This window comes from Salminus brasiliensis, chromosome 1 (genome assembly GCF_030463535.1).
Source record: "Salminus brasiliensis chromosome 1, fSalBra1.hap2, whole genome shotgun sequence".
Lineage (NCBI taxonomy): Eukaryota > Metazoa > Chordata > Actinopteri > Characiformes > Bryconidae > Salminus > Salminus brasiliensis.
This window is the reverse complement of record NC_132878.1, coordinates 20,294,295-20,308,069: the sequence shown is the minus strand read 5'-3', so window position 1 is coordinate 20,308,069 and position 13,775 is coordinate 20,294,295. Positions and strand designations below refer to the sequence as shown.

Here is a 13,775-nt window from a genome sequence, read left to right as displayed (position 1 = left end):
ACTCTTACCTTTAGAAATGAAAACCAAAACACTTTCAGGCTACCTAATTTCACTTTGATTGCGCCTATGACCACATTGGAGCTGGTGGTCATGGTCATTGGTTGTCATGACTTTAATCGACCACAATTCACAGAAAACAAATGTGACAACTCTCACAGAAAATAAATAAAAATGCATTATCCACTTAAATCTACGTGATTTTACCCTTATTACCTGTGACTATAGTGAGAACAAGCATCATGTTCTAACCAAATATCTAAACCACGCAGAGTTTAAATTTGTCTGCATAGAAAACTGAACAAACCTGTTATGAATTTAACTAATATTACATTAATATTGCTGTACTCCTTTCTTGTCCTTTATTTAAAATAAACTTTATATAAAAACATTTTTTACATTTAGATAAAAAAACTTTTCTTTTATATAAAAACATTAAGATTATTAATGATGGTTTCATACTCACTAGGTGAGTCATTTTTAAATTTCTTCAGTTGACTGTCATCCTATAACACAAAAGGAAAATGTATTAATGAACTTGTAAGGATGATGAAGTGATGATCGACAATTTTGTAAGATCAATATGTTTTACTAAAACTTACCTCTAAGTGTTTTGCATATCTTGATTCATTGTGTGAGTGCTGAAAAAAGGAAAATTACCATGATTAATATAGAAACCACAGCCTCTGACTACTGAAAAAACCTAGACTACTGTTAGTCACCTCAGGTGTTTTCCACAGACAGTTATTAGCTCCTTTATTTGTCTTTGGTCTGATCTATACAGATTCCAAGAAGAAGAGTAAACTTCAGATGGTTATTAGAAAACATTAAGCATATAGTTGCAGGTTAAAAGTGACTTATTTTATTACAAATGAGTATTTATAATAACTGAAGATCATGAGAACTAAATAATAAAAAGGTAAAGCTGTCATTACTGCATTTTTTAGAAAACATTTTTTTAATTTATGAACACTAAACATTTATTGGAAAGAAAACAAGAAGTGTTTCAAGAGCGGTTTTACCCCACAAAACATTTTGTTTTTCAAAATCCAAACTGTTGATGAAGATGCAAAAAAGTTTTCTCTTTACAAACCACAACAAACAGACGGAGTGTCTCTCTTTGTAATGGATTTTTTTTCATCATCTCATTTCATTTTCTCTCTCGTTGCTCTGCATGGCTTTGCTCATGCTAGTGACTGCTACCCTGCTGTTGCTAGCAACACACTGGTGCTAGGCATTTGTGCTTTTTTGGTATTGGGTCTAAACCTACATTATGCTAAATATATTACTGTGCTTAGTTGTTGCACACTGGTATTAAGCTTATTATTAACCTCACACCCCAGGACATATTTTATATGATAAACTGGTATAGCGCCCAATACTACACAAAAACATAGCTCAAAGAAAATTTGTCAGACAGCACTGAAGTGATCTCAGAGATGAAGTAGAGATACCTGAGCCTCAATCCATGCTGAAACTCTGCTGAAAACCTCCTCATTCTTAACGGAACACAGTATTCCTTTATCCTCATGGAACAGACAGTCCACTGCAAGTGTATCTTTCTTGGTTACAGATCTGCTGCTGTCTGGAACCATGGTCTCTGGGTCAAATGTGTGATGGAGCACCACCAGAACAACAGGTTTAGAACCTGAAAAGCAGGATGTAAAGACCTTTAAACCTCTTTGGATGTTTTGATAATTCCTGTTTTCTATTAATATCACAGTGTACATTACCTTGTACATCATGAAGTTGTCGCAGTGCTGCTGTAACGTCTGTCTCAGCTTGATAAACAACAGGACAGAAACCCAGAATGGCATCACACTCCTCCACAGTAGACACCTCCCGTAGTCCTGGTCTTCGATTGCAGAGCTTTGTCACAAAATCCTTATGAGAGCCCAGTGTTTTCCCAAGAATGAGACTGAACAATTTCACATGAGACAGACCTGAGAAAAAGACAGTCAGTCACAAAAACATTAAAAGTAAATAAAAGTAGGATGTCCAAACATTCAGAGGAACAGATGATGCAAGACTATAAGCCTCTTAACAAATCCTACCAAACAAATGCATTTTTTTTAATCTACATGATTCAACTATTCAGATGTAAACACAATAATTGAGTGTTTTTTAAGTTGTTCAATGTAGAGAAACCTAGACAATCAGATTTCTTTACAGTGGTGGAAGAGAAGCAGAGGTTGAGACATCTACAACACAAACATGGGCATTTTATTTACTGTCCAAAACCACCAGGGAATCTGACATGTTACAAGTAAAAATTGGAGGTAAAATTAAAGTTAAAAATGTAAATTAAGGTTTTCTTAAGGATTATCTTCATGTACCTGCCAGTCATGAATTTATCAGCGAACAATTAAATGTGGTATTTTATATAAAAAGGCAATCATTCAAAATAAAACTAAATGAATAATGATTGTGTTTACTCTAGAAGAAGACAATGTACTTAATGTATTGCAATGCTTGAACATCACTGACCTGGATGTTCTACCTTTTTTTGTAAGGAAAACTAAAGAATTAAAAAAAGAACACACATACAACAGTAAATTAAAGAGCATTACAGGTATCAGGACAGAAACATTAAGTATTATTTTTTTCTGTTTCATCCAAAATCACACTAAGGAATTAACACAGCATAGACTGTACACAATGGTTCCTTTGCTAGATGAGATACAAACATTTTAAAGGAACTTACAGATCTTGATCCCTTGTTTCTCTGTAAAGGAGGCACGCTTTTGTTCCGTGGCTGTAAAGTAGAGTTAATATGCAAAATCACTATTACCTCAACTGGTATACAGACTAAACAGTACAGTCCCAGGGAATGTATGTTCTAAATTAAGAAGTTTATGAAGTTTTAAATCTTCATTAAGACACTGTTTACACCTGGTCATTGATGTATCTGTATTGTATCCTGATAAGATGCATTTTGGTTAGATGCAACGTGTTGGTTAGTCAGGCGGAAATCTGACTGCTGTGTGGGACTCATTCACTCATTACGCTGCCTGGTAATATTCGCCCTGGGGTCAATGAAAGGTCAATGATTTATGTTTTCTGTTCATCCAACAACATCCTAATATACACACGTGGACAAAATTGTTGGTACCCCTCGGTTATTGAAAGAATGGTCACAGAAATAACTTGAATCTGACAAAAGTAATAATAAATAAAAATGGTATGAAAATTAACCAATGAAAGTCAGACATTGATTTTCAGCCATGCTTCAACTGAATTATTTTTAAAAATAAACTCATGAAACTGGCCTGGACAGAAATGATGGTGCCCTTAACTTAATATTTTGTTGCACAACATTTTGAGGCAATCACTGCAATCAAATTATTTCTGTAACTGTCAGTGAGAATTCTGCACCTCCCAGCAGGTGTTTTGGCCCACTCCTCATGAGCAAACTGCTCCAGTTGTCTGAGGTTTTGAAGGGTGCCTTTTCCAGACGACATGTTTTAGCTCCTTCCAAAGATGCTCAATAGGATTTAGGTCAGGGCTCATAGAAGGCTTCTTCAGAATTGTCCAATTTTTCCTATTAGCCATTCTTGGGTGTTTTTAGCTGTCTGTTTTGGGTCATTATCCTGTTGCAAGACCAATGACCTGCAACTGAGACTAAGCTTTCTGACACTGGGCAGCACATTTCTCTCTAGGATCCCTTAATAGTCATGAGATTTCATTGTACCCTGCACAGATTCAAGACACTCTGTGCCAGATGTAGCAAAGCAGCCCCAGAACATAACAGAGCTTCCTCCATGTTTCACAGTAGGGACAGTTTTCTTTTCTTGATATGCTTCATTTTTCCGTCTGTCAACATAGAGCTGATGTGCCTTGGCAAAAAGTTCAATTTTTGTCTCATCTGTCCATACGACATTCTCCCAGAAGCTTTGGGGCTTGTCAACATGTAGTTTGCAAATTCCAATCTGGCTTTTTTATGATTTGTTTTTAACAATGTGTCCTCCTTAATCGTCTCCCATCAAGTTCACTTTGGCCCAAACAACGACGGATGGTGCGATCGGACACTGATGTTCCCTGAGCTTCAAGTTCACATTTAATCTCTTAAGAAGTTTTTTTGGGCTCTTTTGTTACCATTCGTATTATCCGTCTCTTTGATTTGTCATTACTTTTCCTCCTGCGGCCACGTCCAGGGAGGTTGGCTAGAGTCCCATGGATCTTAAATTTCTGAATAATATGTGCAACTGTAGTCACAGGAACATCAAGCTGCTTGGAGATTGTTTTATAATCTTTACCTTTAACATGTTTGTCTATAATTTTCTTTCTAATCTCCTGAGACTTTCTAACTCTTTCCTTTGCTTCCCCTGGTTCATGTTGAGTGTGGTACACACCATGTCACCAAACAGCACAGTGACTACCTGTAGCCCTATATATAGGCCCACTGACTGATTACAAGATTGTAGACACCTGTGATGCTAATTAGTGGACACACCTTGATTTAACAAGTCCCTTTGGTCACATTATTTTAGGGGTACCATCATTTTTGTCCAGGCCTGTTTAATGAGTTTACTTTTTAAATAATTCTGTTGAAGCATGGTTCAAAATAAATGTCGGATTTCAATTCGTTCATATTCAAAGAATTTTTATTTATTACTACTTTTGTCAGATTCAAGTTATTTCTGTGACCATTGTGGGCTTTTCTTTCATTAACCGAGGGGTACCAACAATTTTGTCCATGTGTGTATAAACACAGCCTTACAGAATCCTTTATTTGTTTTTGGTCTGATCTATATAGATTCCAAGAGGAAAAGTACATTTCGGATAGTTTAAGTATAAATATCACAATATATTAAAAATTACATTTACTCTTCAAATGGAAGCCTATTAGTGTGAGCAGGCAGCGTGTACCGTCAGCCACCAGCAGGGGGCCTGGCCAGCAAAGTATGAAAGCTGGTGGAGCTAGAGCAAAAAACTCCAAGCCCCAGAATCCCCAGCGGTAATCAACGCTGACCAGACCCACCTGGCACGGTATAAATACACCCAGCCAAACAATTCCCCGTTGCACCTCTGTAGAGGGGCGAACGGTAACAGTGGGTTTAAGTCGTGAACACTGAAGAAAAGCTGAAGTTAAAAGAGAAAAGCGTTTGAGTTGTGAACAGTGAATGAAGAAAAAATATTTAAAGACCAAAATAACTAAAGAAAAACTTCTAGACTGAGTTTAAGCTGCCTTATCATTAGACCAAAGGTACTTGCTTTAATGAATCATCATCAATTTAGAATCATCATTTATTTTAATCCAGCTGTTGGTTTACTGATCATGGCCATAACGGTTTTGTGGTCATAACTGTGTCAAGGCAAACTTTGCAGTGTATGTTCTTTTGCTCTACACCAGTCTTTTCTCTTGTGTACCTCTTTGTAATGGATTTTACTTCATCATCTCAGTTCACTTTCTCTATTTTTGCTCTGCATGGCTGTGCTCATACTAGTGGCTGTGTCTGTGTGCTACCCTGCTGATGCTAGTAACACCCTTTGCTAGGCATTTGTACTGTTTGTTATTGGGTCTAAACCTACGTGATTTTAAAGATATTACTGTGCTTAGTTGTTGCACACTGGTATTAAGCTAATGATCATAACTCATACCGTTCACTACTATACAAAACATAGCTCAAAGTAAATTTGTCAGACAGCACTGAAGTGATCTCAGAGATGAAGTAGAGATACCTGAGCCTCAATCCATGCTGAAACTCTGCTGAAAACCTCCTCATTCTTAACGGAACACAGTATTCCTTTATCCTCATGGAACAGACAGTCCACTGCAAGTGTATCTTTCTTGGTTACAGATCTGCTGCTGTCTGGAACCATGGTCTCTGGGTCAAATGTGTGATGGAGCACCACCAAAACAACAGGTTTAGAACCTGAAAAGCAGGATGTAAAGACCTTTAAACCTCTTTGGATGTTTTGATAATTCCTGTTTTCTATTAATATCACAATGTACATTACCTTGTACATCATGAAGTTGTCGCAGTGCTGCTGTAACGTCTGTCTCAGCTTGATAAACAACAGGACAGAAACCCAGAATGACATCACACTCCTCCACAGTAGACACCTCCCGTAGTCCTGGTCTTCGATTGCAGAGCTTTGTCACAAAATCCTTATGAGAGCCCAGTGTTTTCCCAAGAACGAGACTGAACAATTTCACCTGAGGCAGACCTGAGAAAAAGACAGTCAGTCACAAAAACATTAAAAGTAAATAAAAGTAGGATGTCCAAACATTCAGAGGAACAGATGATGCAAGGCTCATAGCAAATCCTATAAAAAATCATTTTTTAATCTGCATGATTCAACTATTTAGATGTAAACACAATAATTGAGAGTTTATTTTAAGTTTTTCAATGTCAAGAAACTTAGAGAATCACTTTTCTTTACAGTGGTGGAAGAGAAGTAGGAATTGAGATGTCTGCAACATAAAAATAGGCACTTTATTTACTGTCCAAAACCACCAGTGAACCTGCATGTTACAAGTTACAAGTAAAATTTTGGTGGTAAAATAAGAGTTTTTCAAATTTGTATTTCATTTAAAAAAGCAAATTCAAAGTAAAACTAAATGAATAATGATTGTGTTGAAGACAATGTACTTAATGTATTGCAATGCTTGAACATCACTGACCTGGACATTCTACCATTTGTGGTAAGAAAAACTAAAGAAGTAAAAAAGGAAACACATACATACGACAGTAAATTACAGAGCATTACAGATATCAGGACAAAGACATCATTAAGTATTCTTTTTTTCTGTTCACCCAAAAACACATTACGGCATTAACACAGCATAGACTGTACACAATGATTCCTTTGCTTGATGAGATATGAACCTTTTCAAGGAACTTACAGAACTTGATCCTTTGTTTCTCTGTGGAGAAGGAGGCTCGCTCTTGTTCCCCGACTGTAAGGAAAATTCAACAGTAGAGTTAATATGCAAAATCACTATTACCCCAATTGGTGCACAATCAATTACAGAGTATCTGGACAGAAAGGTCAGAGATTATTTTGTATGCTGTTCATCTAACAATGTCCTAATATTATAAACAAGTCTCACAGCATAGACTGTACATACTGATTTCTATGCTAGGTAAGATCAGAAAGTTTTACAAAAACGTACATAACTTGAGCCCTTGTTCCTCGGCTGGGAAGTCTAGGAAGTGTAAAAACAGATTAATTAACACATAACGTTACAGCAGTTATAGTCACCTCAGTCCTTTTCCCAAACACTCTATTACATTCTTCAGATGCATTTGATTTTGCCTATTTATTTACAAGAGAGAAAGCTTTAAGATATTTAGAGGAATAAACACTCAAATTGGTGCATGTATTGTGGACTGATGCAGAGACCAAATTAACTTACCTTATTCCACTTCTCCTTTAAACTTTCAAATCCCTTCTGGACTTTACCAGTCCAAGGGACTTCGTTTGTCTTTGTATTTGCCTGTTTAGATTCCAAGAAAAATGATCATATAGCGACAAGCTATAGTCTCCCAAATTACGTAGCAATTATTACTAGTGTGTTGGTTGTACTGGGAAGGGTTTTGGTTGTAGAATGTGTCTTGGAAATACGGATGTGTTTACAGATCTGTATCAGTTTTAAATAAATCTTGGGTGTGTACACTTGCATTTTTAAGTGTCTTGGCCTTATTGAAATATAATCCTTATACTCAAGACACATGAAGTGATGAGGTGTAAACAGGGTCTATGATACCGCTTTGTACAAAATCACATCAAATGTACAAAAGTGCCATAAGAAGTAATGTATATCTTCATTGTCAGTCAGTATGGAGTTAAAGTGGCCTATAATAAACTGAAAGTGTGAAAACTGATTATCATACAAAGTCACAGCAGAAGTGAATGTCTATAGAAGTGAGCATCTATAGATATTCACATTCCCAGTTATAGTCATCTCAGACATTTTCCCCAACAATTTATTAAGTCTTTCAGATGCCTTTGATTGTGCCTATTTAGTTCCAACAGAGAAAACTTTAGGAACCTTAGAGGAATACACACTCATTTTGTTGAATGTATTGTGGACTGATGTAGAGACCAAATGAACTTACCTCACAACTCTTCTGAAGATTTTCAAATCGGTTCTGGCCTTTACCAGTCCAAGAGTCTTTATTCCTGCCTGCCTGTTTAGATTCCAAAAAAAATGATCATATTGTGACTATTATGTCTCCCGTACACTGTACCAATGCTGCAGGAACAGAGTTAAGTATTTCTTAATTGGCTAATTAATATAGATGTCTCACAAAATGATATTGGACAGTTTGGACAATGCTGAAAGAGAGAAAAAATAACTTCATACTTTTTAAAATATAGCACAAATGTCCAAATACCCTTTGGGGGCCACTGTACCTTTTTGAGAAGAATAACTTTTAAATGAAGTAAATTTACTGATAAAACAAAGTTACCATAGCCTAAATCAATGCAAGTTGTTTCTTGAAAGCATGATCATTCTTGGAAAGGAAAAAACCCACTATCATCATGGAACAGACAGTCCACAGTAAATGTATTTATTCTGGATACCTCTGTTGCAGTCTGGAATGATGATATCTGGGGTAAATGTGTGTTTAGAGATAAAAATGTATATTATGCAAAGCTTACTGTTGAGGGTTTTTGTGGGTTCAATGTTGTTCCCTGTGAGGAGAAACAATGTTGTTAGTACAATCAAATCAGCTTTCAGCAAGTTTAAGGATTTATGTGGATAGCAATGATCAATAAGATAAAAATGATGTAATGTTGGATCAACATAAACCATAAATACAAAGACTTCATTTCCCATTGTCCTTCTTAGTCTTAGTAACTGATATCTATGAGGTGTTTGGAGGGAGAATTAAAAGTGAACCATTTCCTAAATCAAAATCACATGAAGAGAGATGTACAATGTGTGTTGAACAGTGTGAAAAAGTGTTTTTGCCCAAGGTGATGATCTTAAACACATTGCCAGATAATCGCTGAAGTGGCTTAAACTGTCTTCATGAGATATGGATGAGCCTCTATTGCCTCTAGCAGATTGTAAGAGATTCTGATTCCCTGTAATTCACTGATCAACAAAAAACTGATCCAACAGATGACTCCATGAATTTAGTTTTTCAATATTCATAAAAAAAATTATTGCCCATTATTTTTACTCTCTGAAGAAGGAGGGGGACTCAACACTTATAGAGAGAACAAAACTAGGATGCAAAAGCTGGTTATACAGTACTGTGTAAACATCTTCAGCATATGAGAAAATGACATGATGTTAATTATGTGTGAAGTGTTAATTGCTTATATATGCAAACAACAGTCAGAATAAATATTCATAAATAATATTTCTTAATAGAGGAGAAGTCAGCAACCAATCCTATGTTCTTCTTAACTACATAGCAATTTTTTTCTGACAGCATATTCTGATTACTGACTACTGCTGTTATGTTTAGGTGTATATACTGTAATGTTCTACAGTGCTTTACTGGAAAAAACCCATATAGCTTACACTATCAATCTATTAAAAGGTTTAATTGTGTTAATCACAACAATATTCTGTGGATTTACTGATGAAACAAAGTTACCTTAGTCTCAATCAATGCTAGAACTTTTCTGAAAGCATGATCATTCTTGGAGCAATGTAGGAATCCACTATCTTCATGGAACAGACAGTCCACAGTGAGTGTGTTCTTTCTGGATACCTCTCTGTTGCTGTCTGGAATGATACTCTCTGGGTTGAATGTGTGATGGAGCACCACCAGAACAACATCCTTTGAAACTGATAAGTACAAACGTTAAGTGTTAGTTTAGTGAATCAAAGAACAGCTATATATCAAGAACTACAGTGAAGACAATTTTGGGTTTAATGTAAATAACAGTAACAGTAAAGAAAGAAACCGGTTTAAGTAACAGTAAAAACTATATTGGGTTTAATAACAGTAAAGGCTTTACTGGATTTAATAACAGTAAAGACTGTATTGGGTTTAGTTACAGTAAAGACTGTACTGGGTTTAATAACAGTAAAGACTGTACTGGTTTAGTTACAGTAAAGACTGTACTGGGTTTAATAACAGTAAAAACTTTACTGGGTTTAAATGATAATTTACTGGAGTAATCAGTATGAGAATGTTCATTACCAGGAATATCACTGAGGTTCTGCAGTGCTGCTTCAATGTCAGTTCCAGCTCGAGAAACAACTGGACAGAAACACAGGATGACATCACACTCCTCCACTGTTAACACCTCCTGTACGTCTGGTCTACGTGTGCACAGCATTCTCACAAACTCCATATGAAAGCCCAGTGTGTTCCCAGAAACACGGCTGAAAATTTTCACTATTTTTAGCGGCATCCAGGGAGGATCTGGAGAAATAGGAGTCATTTACTGGCAAAGACACTAAAATAAGCAATAGATTATATTCCATGATAGCAAAGAATTTAATGAGTATAGACAAAAAATCTTTATCAATGACTTTAACTTACCACGACTTTCTTTCTTCTTTGTTTCCTTTATGACCTGTTAAAAGCACAGGATATTTTACCATTATCACCAAACCTATGTCTCTTTCAGACAGTTTTAACCATCTTCTTTAGAGATAAAACTGTATATTATGCAAAGCTTACTGCTGAGGGTTTTGGTGGGTTCAATGTTGTTCCCTGTGAGAAAAAGCAACTTTGTTAGTACAATCAAACCAGCTTTCAAGTTTAGAGGACAAATGTGGACAGCAATGATTAATAAGTTAAAAATGAAGTAATGTTGAATCAACATAGACCACAAATACGAAGGCTTTAAAGTGTATTCTGTGGTAAACATCTTTTCACACTTAGCAATTTCAGAAGTTCATCTAAAACAGATTAAAGTAGGCATTTCCCATTGTCCTTCTTAGTCTTAGTAACAACCTGATATCTATGAGGTGTTTGGAGGGAAAATTAAAAGTAAAGTGGCTTAAACTGTCTTTATGAGATATGGATGAGCTATTGCCTCTAGCAGATTGTAAGAGATTCTGATTCCCTGTAATGCACTGTTCAACAAAAAAATTATCCAAAAGATGACTCCATGAATTTAGTTTTTTAATATTCATAAAAAGTTCATTGCCATTATTTCTACTCTTTGAAGAAGGACAGGGGACTTTGGCATCAACCTTGCTGATGAAGGCGGGCAGTAAATAGACAAAACAAAACTAGGATGCAAAAGCTGTTAACACAGTACTGTGTAAACTTCTTCAGCATATCAGAAAAGTATATGATGTTTTTCAAAGTGTTCATTGCTCATATACGCAAACAACAATCAGAATAATTATTTTTTAATAATATTTCACAAGTCAGCAACAAAACCTATCTTATCTAAACTATATGGCAATTTTTTTTTTCTGACAAACAGTATATTCTTATTACTGACTACTGCTGTTTTGTTTATGTGTATATACTGTAATGTTCTACAGTGGTTCACTGTAAAAAACCATAATAGATTACACTATCAATGTATTAAAAGGTTTAATTGTGTTAATCACAACAATATTCTGTGAATTTACTGATGAAACGGATTCTGATGAAACAAAGTTACCTTAGTCTCAATCAATGCTAGAACTTTCCTGAAAGCATGATCATTCTTGGAGCAATGTAGAAATCCACTATCTTCATGGAACAGACAGTCCACAGTGAATGTGTTCTTTCTGGATACCTCTCTGTTGCTGTCTGGAATGATACTCTCTGGGTTGAACGTGTGATGAAGCACCACCAGAACAACATCCTTTGTAACTGACAAGTAGAAACGTTAAGTGTGAGATTAGTGAATCAAAGAACACCTATAACTTAAAAACTACAGTGAAGACAATTTTAGGTTTAATGTAAGTAACAGTAACAGTAAAGAAAGAAACCGGTTTAAGTAACAGTAAAAACTATACTGGATTAAATAACAGTAAAGGCTTTACTGGATTTAATAACAGGTCTAATAACAGTGAAGGCTGTACTGGGTTTAGTTACAGTAAAGACTGTATTGGGTTTAGTTACAGTAAAGACTGTACTGGGTTTAATAACAGTAAAGACTGTACTGGTTTAGTTACAGTAAAGACTGTACTGGGTTTAATAACAGTAAAAACTTTACTGGGTTTAAATGATAATTTACTGGAGTAATCAGTATGAGAATGTTCATTACCAGGAATATCACTGAGGTTCTGCAGTGCTGCTTCAATGTCAGTTCCAGCTCGAGAAACAACCGGACAGAAACACAGGATGACATCACACTCCTCCACTGTTAACACCTCCTGTACGTCTGGTCTACGTGTGCACAGCATTCTCACAAACTCCATATGAAAGCCCAGTGTGTTCCCAGAAACACGGCTGAAAATTTTCACTATTTTTAGCGGCATCCAGGGAGGATCTGGAGAAATAGGAGTCATTTACTGGCAAAGACACTAAAATAAGCAATAGATTATATTCCATGATAGCAAAGAATTTAATGAGTATAGACAAAAAATCTTTATCAATGACTTTAACTTACCACGACTTTCTTTCTTCTTTGTTTCCTTTATGACCTGTTAAAAGCACAGGATATTTTACCATTATCACCAAACCTATGTCTCTTTCAGACAGTTTTAACCATCTTCTTTAGAGATAAAACTGTATATTATGCAAAGCTTACTGCTGAGGGTTTTGGTGGGTTCAATGTTGTTCCCTGTGAGAAAAAGCAACTTTGTTAGTACAATCAAACCAGCTTTCAAGTTTAGAGGACAAATGTGGACAGCAATGATTAATAAGTTAAAAATGAAGTAATGTTGAATCAACATAGACCACAAATACGAAGGCTTTAAAGTGTATTCTGTGGTAAACATCTTTTCACACTTAGCAATTTCAGAAGTTCATCTAAAACAGATTAAAGTAGGCATTTCCCATTGTCCTTCTTAGTCTTAGTAACAACCTGATATCTATGAGGTGTTTGGAGGGAAAATTAAAAGTAAAGTGGCTTAAACTGTCTTTATGAGATATGGATGAGCTATTGCCTCTAGCAGATTGTAAGAGATTCTGATTCCCTGTAATGCACTGTTCAACAAAAAAATTATCCAAAAGATGACTCCATGAATTTAGTTTTTTAATATTCATAAAAAGTTCATTGCCATTATTTCTACTCTTTGAAGAAGGACAGGGGACTTTGGCATCAACCTTGCTGATGAAGGCGGGCAGTAAATAGACAAAACAAAACTAGGATGCAAAAGCTGTTAACACAGTACTGTGTAAACTTCTTCAGCATATCAGAAAAGTATATGATGTTTTTCAAAGTGTTCATTGCTCATATACGCAAACAACAATCAGAATAATTATTTTTTAATAATATTTCACAAGTCAGCAACAAAACCTATCTTATCTAAACTATATGGCAATTTTTTTTTTCTGACAAACAGTATATTCTTATTACTGACTACTGCTGTTTTGTTTATGTGTATATACTGTAATGTTCTACAGTGGTTCACTGTAAAAAACCATAATAGATTACACTATCAATGTATTAAAAGGTTTAATTGTGTTAATCACAACAATATTCTGTGAATTTACTGATGAAACGGATTCTGATGAAACAAAGTTACCTTAGTCTCAATCAATGCTAGAACTTTCCTGAAAGCATGATCATTCTTGGAGCAATGTAGAAATCCACTATCTTCATGGAACAGACAGTCCACAGTGAATGTGTTCTTTCTGGATACCTCTCTGTTGCTGTCTGGAATGATACTCTCTGGGTTGAACGTGTGATGAAGCACCACCAGAACAACATCCTTTGTAACTGACAAGTAGAAACGTTAAGTGTGA

At 35.6% G+C, this 13,775-nt stretch overlaps 1 protein-coding gene across 4 annotated transcripts in view; it reads right to left on the bottom strand.

Annotated features, from left to right (window-relative positions):
• LOC140550403 (uncharacterized) overlaps positions 1-13,775 on the bottom strand; it is a 29,288-nt gene that overhangs the window by 1,872 nt on the left and 13,641 nt on the right. For 3 of the 4 annotated variants that reach the window (XM_072674328.1, XM_072674330.1, XM_072674331.1), the window contains 24 exons: positions 13,556-13,749; positions 12,616-12,648; positions 12,475-12,508; positions 12,130-12,354; positions 11,539-11,732; positions 10,599-10,631; positions 10,458-10,491; positions 10,113-10,337; positions 9,561-9,754; positions 8,611-8,643; positions 8,064-8,135; positions 7,361-7,441; positions 7,118-7,150; positions 6,848-6,901; positions 6,626-6,656; positions 5,959-6,168; positions 5,680-5,873; positions 2,702-2,752; positions 2,485-2,515; positions 1,731-1,940; positions 1,452-1,645; positions 720-773; positions 600-638; positions 464-503 (listed from right to left, as the gene is read on the bottom strand). In XM_072674328.1, the coding sequence (XP_072530429.1) occupies positions 464-503; positions 600-638; positions 720-773; positions 1,452-1,645; positions 1,731-1,940; positions 2,485-2,515; positions 2,702-2,752; positions 5,680-5,873; positions 5,959-6,168; positions 6,626-6,656; positions 6,848-6,901; positions 7,118-7,150; positions 7,361-7,441; positions 8,064-8,135; positions 8,611-8,643; positions 9,561-9,754; positions 10,113-10,337; positions 10,458-10,491; positions 10,599-10,631; positions 11,539-11,732; positions 12,130-12,354; positions 12,475-12,508; positions 12,616-12,648; positions 13,556-13,749 (2,493 nt within the window). The remainder of the gene's footprint in view (positions 1-463; positions 504-599; positions 639-719; positions 774-1,451; positions 1,646-1,730; positions 1,941-2,484; positions 2,516-2,701; positions 2,753-5,679; positions 5,874-5,958; positions 6,169-6,625; positions 6,657-6,847; positions 6,902-7,117; positions 7,151-7,360; positions 7,442-8,063; positions 8,136-8,610; positions 8,644-9,560; positions 9,755-10,112; positions 10,338-10,457; positions 10,492-10,598; positions 10,632-11,538; positions 11,733-12,129; positions 12,355-12,474; positions 12,509-12,615; positions 12,649-13,555; positions 13,750-13,775) is intronic. The other variant, XM_072674329.1, reaches the window with a different exon arrangement.